This window comes from Phyllobates terribilis, unplaced genomic scaffold (genome assembly GCF_046119375.1).
Source record: "Phyllobates terribilis strain yellow unplaced genomic scaffold, ASM4611937v1 Scaffold_9__5_contigs__length_417890890, whole genome shotgun sequence".
Classification (NCBI taxonomy): domain Eukaryota; kingdom Metazoa; phylum Chordata; class Amphibia; order Anura; family Dendrobatidae; genus Phyllobates; species Phyllobates terribilis.
The window spans coordinates 32073064-32087018 of record NW_027362769.1 but is presented as its reverse complement, the minus strand read 5'-3'; the positions used below and the strand labels follow the sequence as shown (position 1 = coordinate 32087018).

General features: G+C 40.4%; 1 protein-coding gene across 1 annotated transcript in view; it reads right to left on the bottom strand.

The window, feature by feature from the left end:
- Positions 1 to 13955, bottom strand: part of KLF7 (KLF transcription factor 7) — a 211164-nt gene that overhangs the window by 27897 nt on the left and 169312 nt on the right. Inside the window, exon 3 of the mRNA XM_073646348.1 lies at positions 4916 to 5039. Coding sequence (XP_073502449.1) covers positions 4916 to 5039 — 124 coding nt within the window. The remainder of the gene's footprint in view (positions 1 to 4915; positions 5040 to 13955) is intronic.

Sequence of the window (13955 nt, the reverse complement as noted above, 5' to 3'; positions counted from 1 at the left end):
TTTGTCCACATCCACTGTACTACTGATTTAAAACCTCCTCCAAATACACCTCTGGCTCCTCTGTTTTTAGTATTTACCCTGGGCTCCAATACCGCTAGTTGCTGCTCAGAAGTGCCGTCTGCACAGTCAACGCTTGCTCCAGTGTTATTGGGGTTCAGTAACGTCAGCTGTTCCCCTGCTGTGTGTCCGGCAAATTCTCCTGCTTTGTCCACATCCACTGTACTATTGATTTAAAACTTGCTCCAATTACACCTCTGGCTCCACTCTGTTTTTAGTATTTACCCTGGGTTCCAGCACCGCCAGCTGGTTCTCGGTAGTTCCATTTGCTCTTGTACCTTCTACTACCCATCCGGGTTCCAGTACCGTCAGCTGGTTCTCGGCAGTGCCTTTGGATTAGGTGCCTCCTTCTCGGTATCCAAGTTCCACCAACGTCTGCTGGTTCTTGGTAGTGCTTTCTGGCACAGGTACCTCCTGCTTAGTAACCGAGTTCCAGTACCGTCAGCTGGTCTTCGGCAGTTCCATTGGCTCTTGTACCTTCTGCTACCCATCCGGGTTCCAGTACCGTCAGCTGGTCCTCGGTAGTTCCATTTGCTCTTGTACCTTCTACTACCCATCCGGGTTCCAGTACCGTCAGCTGGTTCTCGGCAGTGACTTTGGCACGGGTACTCCCTCCTGCCCAGCCTGGTTCCAGCACGCCAGCTGTTTCCGGGTAGTGTCAACGTCACTTTGCCTCCAATGCGTTGTCCTGTCGTGTTGCGGTCGGGTTAGCCGACTCTATGGTGCCTGCAGTTTAGGTGACTCCTATGTGGGCTGCAGGATCTGGCAATGAAGGCTGGTTCCATAGTGCCAATAGGACAAGCACCCCCTGTAGGACTGTGGGTTTTGGTAACTGCGGCCGGCTCGCGGCCTTGAACTTTTTTTTACATGGGTACCTTCTGCTACCCATCCGGGTTCCAGTACCGTCAGCTGGTTCTCGGCAGTGCCTTTGGAATAGGTGCCTCCTTCTCGGTATCCAAGTTCCACCAACGTCTGCTGGTCCTTGGTAGTGCTTTCTGGCACAGGTACCTTCTGCTTAGTAACAGAGTTCCAGTACAGTCAGCTGGTCTTCGGTAGTTCCATTGGCTCTTGTACCTTCTGCTACCCATCCGGGTTCCAGTACCGTCAGCTGGTCCTCGGTAGTTCCTCAGCTTTCTTGTACCTTCTGCTACATTTCCAAGTTCAAGCTTTTTGAAATGGTTCTTGGTAATCACTCTGGATCTCCCTGACGACGAGGACCCTGAAGACCAACCCTAAGAAGACGAGGACCCCGAAGACGACGACCCTGAAGACGAGGACCCTGAAGACCACCCCGAAGAAGACGAGGACCCTGAAGACCACCCCAAAGAAGACGAGGACCCTGAAGACCACCCCAAAGAAGACGAGGACCCTGAAGACCACCCCGAAGAAGACGAGGACCCCGAAGACGAGGACCCAGAAGACCAACCCGAAGAAGACGAGGACCCCGAAGACGAGGACCCCCGAAGACGACGACCCTGAAGACCACCCCGAAGAAGACCAAGAAGATGACCCTGAAGAAGTTGACCAAGAGGACAAAGAAGAGAAGACAAGCACCAAGATACAGAAGAACAAGAGACAGAAAACCAAGAAGCAGAAATACAAGAAGCTGCAGAACAAAAAGCGGAAGAACATTAAGCATAAGGCTGTGTGCCCACGTAGCGTTTTTCAAGCGTATATGCTGCGGAATTTCCGCAGCGTAAACGCTTGAAAAACGCATGTATATCCGCACCCCATGGTCCCCAATGGCATTCCGCAATGTCAATGCCCATGCTGCGGATTTTTCCGCAGCATATATGCTGCGGTCAAAAATCCGCAGCATGTTCATTAATTTTGCGGAAGCGCAGCGGAATCAATGTGCGGATGGTACCCAAGTCTGGATGAGAGGAGACTCTCATCCAGACCTGGGTACCAAAGAACCTGTAAAAAAAAGAATAAAATAAAGTTTATACTTATCTTCCGATGTTTTCCCTCCGTCGCGCTGTTGTCTGAAGGACCTGCCACGTCATTGAGTCATGTGACCCACCACATGACTCAATGACGTCACCGCAGGTCCTGCACACAACAGCGTGAGCCGCTCAAGACTCCGGACGGGGCAGAGGATGCATCAGAAGGTGAGTATAAAGTTTATTTTTTTTATTTTTTACCATTCTGAACAAGTTGTCAAGCACTTTTCCAAGTGATGCTTGGAGAAGTGCTTGATAACCCGCATGCGGAAATGCATGCAAAGACGCCCCACAAACGCTTCTACCTGGCGGGAAAACCGCATGTAATATCCGCATGCGATTTTTCCGCCAGGGAGAAGCGTAAAAAATATGCTTCAGGTCCGCAACGTGGGCACATAGCCTAAGACTAAAAATCAGAGCAAAAGATAATATCTAAATTATAAGCAGAAGATGACTAAGCAGTGTATGGGGGTGAGTCCGTTCCTCCTCGTGGTGCCCCTGGAAAAGACCTGCTGCTGCAGGCCAAACTGAACGCGGACAAATCCTGTTGTAAATCTTTTGTGACGGGCAGAACGAAAGGTGTAATGTCCAACCTTTTATAGATAACAACTACAGGAATGCCTGTCACAAATAAGAATATGATGAAGAAGAAGAATATGAAGAAGATGAAGAAGTAGAATATGAAGAATGTAAAAAAAAAGAATAATACGAAGAAGGTGAAGAAGAAGAAGATGAAGAAGGTGAAGAAGAAGTGGATGAAAAAGATGCTGAGGATGATGAAGGAGAAAGTGTGGGAGACGTAAAAAAGAAGGTGAAGAGCATGGAAGTAGTGAAACATAAATATCTGACAAAATATAAAAATACTTAACATAGTCAATATTTCCGTAACTCAGAACGTCTTAAAAAAAATATTAATTCCTGCTATTCCATTTGATTGGGCTAAACCTCTATGCCTTTGTCTCCCCCACCTCCCCCAATACATTCTACATTATTCTTAGTTGTTTTCCTTCATGTAGAATTAACCTACAAGGAAAGAAAGGGTTTATTTTCATTCCGATATTTCTGTCTCATTGACTTGCATTGGTTTCCGGTATCGGAATCGGCGATATCCGATACTTTTTCGGTATCGGTCCGATCCAATCCGATCCGATATTTCCCGATATCGGAAGGTATCGCTCAACACTAGTCAGGAGTTGATGAGGGGAATGATAAATGCAGGGACAAGTGACTTACTGTTCTACACAGAGCAGAAAAAGGAGAACAATTAGCTGGGCAGAAGGTAGTATATAATATGATGACTGCAATATATTACAAGGATAAAAACTTTTATGAGAGTTCTTCTTTAAGTTTAAAATAATGTTAGTTTATTGACTAAAACAAACATACTATGTAGGGTATCTTGAGTGCTGACATGTAATATTTTCATATATATAATATTCTCTTTGGTCGATTGTATATTACCAGATTGCTTAATAACCTTACTTAAGGTGGTAGTATAGTTTTCTTTGCACCAGTCCTTATATCTTTACTATCTAGTGTAGCATATTTACCAATATATAATGTTAGGAAGTGTGACTATGTTTTGCTGACCAGATAGGGTTGTGCTTCAAAAAGGCACAACTCTGAAGTGTTTTTGGGGGAATTTTTTTCCCCGTTTCCCACCTGATGACTTTGACAATGGACGTTTCAGGTATTAGATTGATAGTGAGAAAATTTACAAACCCTAGCACCATCTCATTTGAATCCATTATCAACAGAAAGATCTAAATACAGTATCTTTTGTAAGATGGAGATTGATCTGACGTCCTCCACGGGTATGTGCATCTGAGTGATAATGGTTGCAGTCGCCTAACTGGATGGTAAAACTGTCCCTCAAAAGCCGAAGGGATGGATTAGTGAGCATTCAGTGCTGAGAGCCAGGGAACACTGCACAAGGAGAGACAGTCCACAAGACACTTGCACCTTCAGCACAAGGAACATTAAAACCTGCTTTCCTTGGTCGTGCACGTGACATGACTATCAACCTAGGTATGTTTAAAACGGTTTCCCCCTTAGCTATCTAGCGCTGTCAGCAGTTTCATATTGTCACAACTGTTCACGATCTCCTACTAAAGTATCCATGAAAATAGCATGATCTAAAGGTAACAATTGTGCAACCTCTGCTTCTGTATATAAAGCGCAAAGAGGTAAGATGAGCCTGCCTACACTATCCCTGGCAAATTACAACAGCCATCTTATCTTACTACATAAAGAGCTTAATGTTGAGGTGAGTCCGATTTACTCTGGCTCTGCCATTACCAACACAGCTTTTACTGATCTGTTCTTTTCTGATTAACTCAAACTTAAAAACTTAATGCTACAACACAGAATCAACCTGCTTCTGAAATACATATTTAAATGTGGGGAATCCAGAAATGTAATTAGTTTTTTTTAATTGGAAATGGTTCCGGAAATATGAACTTTTATTAAGGGGTTTCCATTGTACAATAATGCATGTGCTAGAAATCCAAGCGGCCGAATTAATTCTTTAGCATAAAACACATATACACATTTTTTTCATATAGAGAGATTTCCACGCGATCTGCCCTGTGGGCAATTCACTTTTTGAATTGAGGAGCGTCTCTGAAATCTTCTAAATTTTATTTTGGTTTTCTGTAATGCCATTTACTAATTTATTAATTATGAAAACGTTGTTGCTTATCGTGTAAAAAGGCTGAAAGTGAGTAGACATGGGGAATTTGAGTTAGTTTTTATTATCTAGAGCACACTTTTCTAGCTTCTGAAATGTATTTTTTTCAGAACTCGGGCTGCTAGTATTACATAATTTACAATTAATGTAGTCGGACATTTCAGCAAATTGAATGCTCAGAATAACATTAAAATGTGAACATCTTCATTGCCATGTTGTGCCTTACCTGTCACAGTGGTTGCATTTAAATGGCTTTGCCCCTGTGTGTTTCCTGTAGTGCCTTGTAAGTTCATCACTCCGAGCAAAACGCCAATCGCAGCCTTCCCAGGAGCACTTATATGGCTTTTCCCCTAAAAGACAGATCACAAAGGTATATATACATATTTTAGGAAGGTAAACTGAAAATTCAAATTTCCAACATTATTTTGCACAAATAACGTCAAGATATTGGATATGGATTTAGATGTCTAAGTGATATTTCCCAAGAGACATTAATGTCATAAACAGAAAAATATTTTTTTCAAAAAGGTTCACACTCACTAAAATACCTGCTGTCCTGGAGTTGTAAAGAGAGCAACCCAGAGAACATCAACCTCAATGCAGTCAATGCTATATCAGGTACACGATCAATACATTCTGAGCATCAACCAGCGAAGATTTTTCAATTCAGTCCCTGGGGCCAAGGAGATACCGGGAAGCTAATTATATTGCACAAAGCCTTATGTAGGGTCACCTTTATATAGTTAATAGCTTCAATGGTATATCAGCAAATGGACATTTGGCTTTTTTCAACCGTATTAATATGCAAATATGTAACCTGGCCGCTATCCTGAGAGATGTGTATGGCGCGACCAGTGGCCATTACTGCAGGTGCAGAGTTTTGGTGCTCTGCATGTCTTCCCTCTCAGTCTGCTTTCCAGAAAAAGAGAGGACTTTTTCTGGAAAGTGGTTAATAGGACTCCAACGTGCTAGAAATCCATGTGTAAAATTAGACATTTATTGGTGAATGCGCATTAATAGGCAGTTAGTACACCATTACTTTAACAAGCCCAATTTTTTTGCCAACATTGGGAATACAAAATTAGGCAGTGAAAGCAGATCTGTTCTGGATATAGCATAGTCCAAGATCCCTCAATAAGAATAATTTTAATTGTTAGTATTTCCTGAATTCGCACTGGTTCTGTAATCATTTTCTGGTAATTACTTTATTTCTTAAACTAAAGCAAGGTTTTCCAGGTATCACCTCCCAGTTCCTAATAACACATAAAAAATCACCTTTTTTTAAGCTAATTTTTACAGGCCTCTCGCTAGCTTCACACATTTGCACTGCCTTCTCCAAACAAGCTAAAAAAAAGAGAGAAAAGTTGAACTTGAAGCAACTTTGGATGATTTAGTCAGTTCAACACCAATATCTTCTCATTTGTAATTCTGGGCATTGAACTTACATCAATTACTTCAAGAGGCCCCTCACTCAATAAATTCTACCTATATTAATTAGAGGCTATTTACTACATGACATGGTACTTAAGCTTTTGGTGAAACTGTCCAGTCCTCCGTGTCAAATAATGGCCCCCAATAAGCATCGCAGATCTGAAATGACTTTTCTCCTTGATAAATCCAACTAGTAAATAGTGTATGGAAAAAAGAGAGGAAAGATGTTCTCCAAATGTGTTATCCCCAGCAATAGGCACAGCGAGCAAAGAGCAGTATTCACTCACTTGCCTAAGCTGTAACTCAGCACAACTCCGTACTTGTAAAAATGGAAAGATTGCTGCTCCGGCCGCTGTCCCACACACCGGTGGTAAGAGACGTGCAGAAACCAAACAGGAGAAGGAGTGGTGGTTCTCTTCCAAGAAGAAGAACGGAGCCCAGCTCACCGGCACACACTGTTTGAAGATCTGGAGCAGAGGAGGTGTCCGAGCCATGGATGTGGATAATTGCAAAGAAAGAGGAATCCAGCTCCACGGAAATACAAAACTCTTCTTTATTGGTGTGAATAGAAAGCACTTCAGTCAGTAAGTTTACAATGCCATTGTAATGGATAAAACAACGTTTTTTAGGTAGTAAAACCCTTAATCATGTTATGAAATCCGTGGAGCTGGATTTCTCTTTCACTGCCAAGAGGTATTGACAATGGATGTGCGTACCTTGTATCTTAATTCATACAACGAGTTTCGGAGTCGGGTTCTTTCCTTCTTCAGCTATAGTATATACTTTTTATATACTATACTTGAAGGAGCCAACCCAACTCTGAAAAGCGTTGTATGAATAGAGATCCAAGGTACGACGTCCATTGTCAATACTCCTTGGCAGCGCCTGAGAAGCACAGCTCCTTTTTGTGTTTGGTTTATGCAAATAATAAATAGTAGAAGAAGACGTGTCCACTAATTTCTTAGGTGTAAACAGGGCCAACTAACTGTAATCCTCCCAGACGCTTTTGAAACTTGAAGACGAATCTTTAAGGTTCTTAAGTGACAAATTTGTGAGACAATATTCATAATTCTTCATAGCAGGACTACTTGTCAGCACTACCTATATCTGTATACACAGCGCTTGCTCAGCACTGCGTATATAGCACTCGGGAAAGCAGAGGCGCTAACAAACCCTCTCTGCCATCTCTATGGGGAGTCTGGCTGTGTCTCACAGCCGGCACCCTCTCCTGCAGTTCACAATCTCGTGCAGCTGCTCTACTATGCAGTGATAGTGTAGAATGCAGAGTATAAAGGGGTCCGCCTGGAGGTTTATAGTCAATGGGTGGTTCAGAATTAGGTAAAACTAAATGGTGTCCAAAAATAATTACAAGCAATTGCTGTGTTTACTAAACACAGCAATTGCTTGTAATTATTTTTGAACACCATTTAGTTTTAGCTCTATAGCTGCGTTTTATGGGTTCCTTCTCTTATTTCCAACATTTTTCTAATATTCAAGAGTGATTCTTTTTGTTGCAATTACGTTTTTCTTGCATTTTCCTAGTTTGTTTTATAATATCAGATAATTCGAAGTGGTAACTATAATAAAAAGTATTATTCCAGATGTGACATAGCTTAAAGAGTTAAAAGGACAAAAACGGCATTTAGCTTGTGACCTCTAATGTACACAATGTCTGACATTTGATGCAATATCTCTTGTACAAACTATACATCTCCCACACATTGAAGTTAATGGTTCTCTCTTACTACAAGAATAAATGCTTTGCCATGGTAAAGTCAACCTTAATAATCTTAATATAAAAAAACTTTCTTAGTCCAAATTTAGCCGATTTGTCATCATACAACAAAAATGGTAATTGCAAAAGAATGCTTATAAATTGTATGCTGTATCTCAGCCTCCGTAAAAGGAATTATTTCTGTGAGGCTTTTGGGTAGTCATCATCTACAAGAATACATGGGATCTGATAAATTCTTTTCATTCTCAGCCACCATTTATAAGGCAGCATCTGTCTTCTGGTAGACAGTGAGTCATTGCCCTGCCTGGGGCTGGAGTAAAAAGGTTAGGATCCAATCCTTCCAGTATTACTTACAGCTAAATGTGGAGGTGACCTATTAAACCCAGTCAAATGGGTTTTTCGACCCCCAGAAGATTAGAGGTTGTTTTTGTTAATCAAGGTAGTTCACATGAACTTCTTTGGATTTTTTTTTCAGAAAGCACCATGCATTAAGGTAAAGCTGGGCACTCAATACAATGAAATTAAAGCAGTTTATCAAGTAGCATTGCACAGTCTGCTTTCATATAGATCATTTTATTGGCCTTTTCAATACTTTGAACTTGAATTAATGCCGCATTTCTGTCTTGAATGGTACTTTTCCTCCCTGACTTTATATCCACCTGGGGAAAAAAAGTATAGTCAGCCACCAATTATGCATGTTTTCCCATTTAAAAAGATGAGAGAGGCCTGTAATTGACATCATCGGTAGACCTCAACTATGAGAGACAAAATGAGAAAACAAATCCTGAAAATCACATTGTCTGATTTGGAAAGTAATCTTTTTCAAATTTTGGTGGAAAATAAGTATTAAAATGAACCCATTTATATTTTTTTTAAATAGTTTTATATTTTGTATTACTCTTATAATTCTAATAATGGTATTACTAAAATCCCTATGCCTAAATCTGTTGATCCAGAGGAAGGCAAAAACCCCAGGACACCTTCAGCCAATTTGCATCTTGGGGAAAAATTCCTTCTTGACACCAAGGAAAGGCGATCAGTACAGGATCCTGGATCAAACCTAATTATGATACTAGTTATGTAATTACTATTACCGTACTAAATGTACTACTATAGGTGTAACAGTTTTCCTAATTTAACTGTAACCCACAATGTTATGTGTATCGAGGAAATCATCCAGCCCTTTTTTGAAACCTGTTATAGTGTCAGCCATTACTACCTCTTGTGGTCGGCATTCCACAGTCTGACTGCTCTGACTGTAAAGAACCCTTTCCTGCTTAGATGCCGGAATCGCCTTTCTTCCACCAGTAATAAGTGCCCCTGGTATGGTCTTTAGAAGGAAAAAGTCATGTGCTAGTCCTTTGTTCTGACCACACATATATTTATACATTCCCCTTGAGGAAGCGGCCCTTGGTGGCCGCGAAACGCGCGTCGGGGCACGCTAACACAATCTCACAACCGCTGTTGCCTATTTTTTTGCTTATCTGGTAAGACCAATAATGATTTGCTATATTTGTAATAGATAGCTCTCCTCTGCCATGCACCAACACTGTATGGCATATGGATATTATATTAGTCCTAGCTTGAAATTATTTATTCTACTTTTTACCAGTAACTTGTCTAACTGACCTAAAAATCTGCCATATAGTGTAGGCTTGGCTATACTCTGTTCTACTCACTTTTTGTGGAATACATGAGATCTATCTAACTTTAAGATTTTTGACATCAGTGGTTTTTGCTGCTATCTCTATGCACCTTACCTCTATCACTGTCTGTACAATTTTACATTTATTAAATGATGTAATAAAATTCATGTTATATGCCGATAAAACTCTCCTTTCTCATTGAGTATGTATATTATGAGTCGGCACTCTTTGGGGCTTGTGGGAAGTACCTTCTCCCACAAACACCAATATAGCTATAGAAGGGTTGCATTATTAGTATATATTTATACATGTAAATGAGATCCCCTCTGAGGCGTCTAAGCTAAACAGACTCCACTTTTCCAACCTCTCATCATATGAGAGGCCTTCCATCCCTTGTAATAATATAGTTGCTGCCTTTGAACTGACTCTAACTTCTGAATATCCTTTTTAAAATGTGGAGCCCAAAACTGGATCCCATATTCGAGATGTGGCCTCACCAGTGATTTATAAAGGGGAAACACTATGTTGGGATTGCAGGATTTTATTTATCTTTTTATACATCCTAAAATCTTGTTTGCTTTTGCGGCTGCTGCTTGACATTGAGTACTGCTGCTCAGCTTACTTGTAACCAGAATACCCAAGTCCTTCTCCTGCTCTGTAGTCCTGAGTATACTCCCATTTATTGTATATTCAGCAATAGGATTATTCTGTCCTAGGTGCATTCCTCTACATTTATCTACATTAAACCTCATCTGCCAAGTGTTTGCCCATTCAGTCATCTTATTCAGACCGTTCCGCAATATCGTAATGTCAAAATCAGATTTTAATATCCTACATAGTTTGGTGTTGTCAGCAAAAACTGACACTTTACTCTCAATCCCATCCCCAAGGTTATGTAGAGACAGAGACCCCGATTCTAGTGGTGTCACTTGTTGCAGTTTCGATAAAATCACAGATTTTTCAATATGAGATTATAACCTTGAGGACTTGTAAACCTGCTGCCATGTAGTCCTCCATACTCATGACCTCTGTATAACCCCGTGCCCACCACTGATTGGCAGCTTTCTGCCTATGCACAGTGTACACAGAAAGCTGACAATCAGTGGTGTGAGCGGGGTAATCCAGAGATCAGCATTCAGAGAACTAGTAGATAAAAACTGAAGTAGATAAAACAGTGATTCTATCTAAACTGCTGCCAGCAGCCCAGTAAGTGGTAGATAATTGAAGTCAGGTTCTCTGTCTTTACATTATGTTGCTCTCAGATGGGGTTGGAAAAACCTGGAGACAGATTCCCTTGCAATATATTCTATATTGTTAGCATTCTGTCAAATATTTTCATTAATTTTTTTCAGTACTACTCTGAAATATAAACACCGGACCGTGAGACCGGCAACAATGTTCCTTCTTTGGGTCTGGAAGTCCTAAGGATATGTTACAATAAGTACCACCATCTTCAACTTAATGGATTTCAGAAAAGTGGAAATCTGGATGGGCACCAACTTGTTGCAGGGCCAGTTGCCAAGTATGACCCAAATATATTTGGCCCTCTGCCTAACAGTGCCAATAAAACATTACTATTCATTAAAGGTCATGGAAGACTCTCTTATGAGCATCCAGTGATACTTTCAGTTATTTGTTCCATTAAAATGAATTCCCATTCAAACTGGAGCTGGATTTTCCCCCCAGATTTTTTACCCTGGATTAGGGTTGAATTTACATCAGTAAAATAAAACCAACATCTTTTTCAGGTATTCTACACAAATCATCAGGGGCCTTTATCTCTTTCTCTTTAACTTGAAAATAAATTGTCAAATCATCTGAATAAATAAATCTATATTTACTGTATTCTGTAAGATCTATACTGATACTTAAAAAAATCCCTCATTTTACAAATGAACACATTTTATACATAGCTGAGTTGTGTAGCCTGTCAAATATATAATCATGGCAACAGAATGTGCAATGGAAACTCCTTATTTGTCTTGTTCTTTTATGCATTTTGCAACCATACAAAAGGTCTTTGTGCTTTAAAAGCATACTTGACCCTGAGAAATCTAAACTGTTATTTTCTTTATTTTGTCCTTTATGCTTTAAAAGAGGTAACAGCTTTTTTAATAAGACAACTGATGGAGATGGACCTTGAATGTGAATAAGGTTTCAAGCGGTAAAGACAGAGATTCTATCGCTGTATAATCCCAGTAGGCAGCAATATGACAACCACAACAGGAGCTCCAAACAACATGTATCATCATTTTTCATTTATATGAAGCCTAACTAATACATGGCGCAGTGCAATAAGAGAAAGCAGATCAAAAGGTAGAACAATGATATGTTATAAGGGTTAGCTTTCAATTCAACTAGAATATACAGTATCACCTTTAAAATAAAAGATTGGCATTGTCACAAAGTATTAAATGGTTCGTGACGGCCCTGTCATTTTTGCTGTTTAACCCCTTTATCTCCGAGGGTGGTTTTCACCTTCATGACCAGGCCAATTTTTACAATTCTGACCACTGTCACTTTATGAGGTAATAACTCTGGAACGCTTCAACGGATCCCCCTGATTCTGAGATTGTTTTTCGTCACTTATTGTACTTTATGATAGTGGTAAAATTTCTTCGACATCACTTGCGTTTATTTGTGCAAAAAACGGAAATTTGGCGAAAATTTCGCAATTTTCAAACTTTGAATTTTCATGCCCTTAAATCAGAGAGATATGTCACACAAAATAGTTAATAAATAACATTTCCCACATGTCTACCTTACATCAATACAATTTTGGAACCACTTTTTTTTTTTTGTTAAAATTTTTTGTGCATTTCCTCCTGAGCACGCAGATGTGAGGGAAAACCACTGTTTGGGCGCATGGCAGGGCTCAGAAGGGAAGGAGCGCCATTTGACTTTTTGAATGTAAAATTAGCTTGAATAATTAGCGGACGCCATGTTGCGTTTGGGGAGTCCTTGATGTGCCTAAACAGTGGAAAACCCCAAGGGACTCCATTTTGGAAACTAGACCCCTCAAGGATTTTATCAAGGGGTATAGTGAACATTTTGAACCCAGAGGTACGACACAGAATTTGATAACATTAGGTCATCATATTGAATAAGTTGTCATTAGTCTTGAGTGTAAGTGCTCGCTAGTAGCTACTTGAGTTTGCATCAGGTACTCGGGTGCTCAAGTGACATGCTCGAGTCTCAGCCCACGTTTCACGGTTATTAGACTTCCGAAAAAAAACATGCGGGGATCACTCGTGCATGGCAGGCAATCCCCGCAGGTTTTTTTTGGCTGTATAACAGCTGCAAAACATATGGGGTGGAGACTCAAGCATGTCACTCGAGCACCCGCTATACTCGGTGAATACCCGAGCACCTGATGCAAACTCAAGTAGAGAGCACTCGCGCTCAACATTAGTCTCCATATCGTCGTCATTTTTTTTCTTTACTTCTGAAAAAATCCCAACTCCAACACAAGCCTAACCCCAACCCTAATACAACCCCAACCCTAATACAACCCCAACCCTAACCCAACCCTATCCCTAGCCCAACCCTAACACTAGCCCAGCCCTAACCCTAGCACAACCCTAACCTTAGCACAACCCTAACCCTAGCACAACCCTAACCTTAGCCCAACCCTAACCCTAGCCCAATCCTAACCCTAGCCCAACCCTAACCCTAGCACAACCCTAAGCCTAGCACAACCCTAAGCCTAGCACAACCCTAAGCCTAGCACAACCCTAACCCTAGAGTTTATTTTTTACACCGTTCCTCGTGTGGTATAAGTGATTAGACGACTTTATTCTTCGGGTCGGTGCAATTACAGCGATACTAGATTCATACTGGGTTTTTATGATTGACAGCTGTCACACACTAAAAACCCCTTTTTTTTTGCAAAGACTAGTTTTTTGCAACGCCATATTTTGAAAGCTATAATTTTTCCATATTTCAGCCAACAGTCATGTGACGGCTTGTTTTTTGCGGGACAAATTGATGTTTTTATTAGTACCATTTTCAGGCACGCGACATTTTTTGATCGCATTCTATTTCAATTTTTGGGAGTCAGAATAACAAAAATCAACAATTCCGGAATTGTTTTTTTTTTTTTTTTTATGCCGTTCTGCGTGTGGTAAAATTGATAAGGCAGCTTTATTCTTCGGGTCAGTACGTTTACAGCGGTACCACATTTATATTGTTTTTTTATGTTTTGGTGCTTTTACACAATAAAAACTATTATAGAAAAAAGAATTGTTTTTGCATCGCTTTATTCTGCGAGCTATAAGTTTTTTATTTTTCGGTCGTTGGAGCTGTATGCTGGCTTGTTTATTGCAGGACAAGATGACGTTTTCAGCGGTACAATTTTTATTTACATTCATCTTTTTGATTGCGTTTTATTCCAATTTTTGTTTGGCGGTATGATGATAAAGCATGGTTTTATGTTTCGTTTTTTTTTTTTTTTA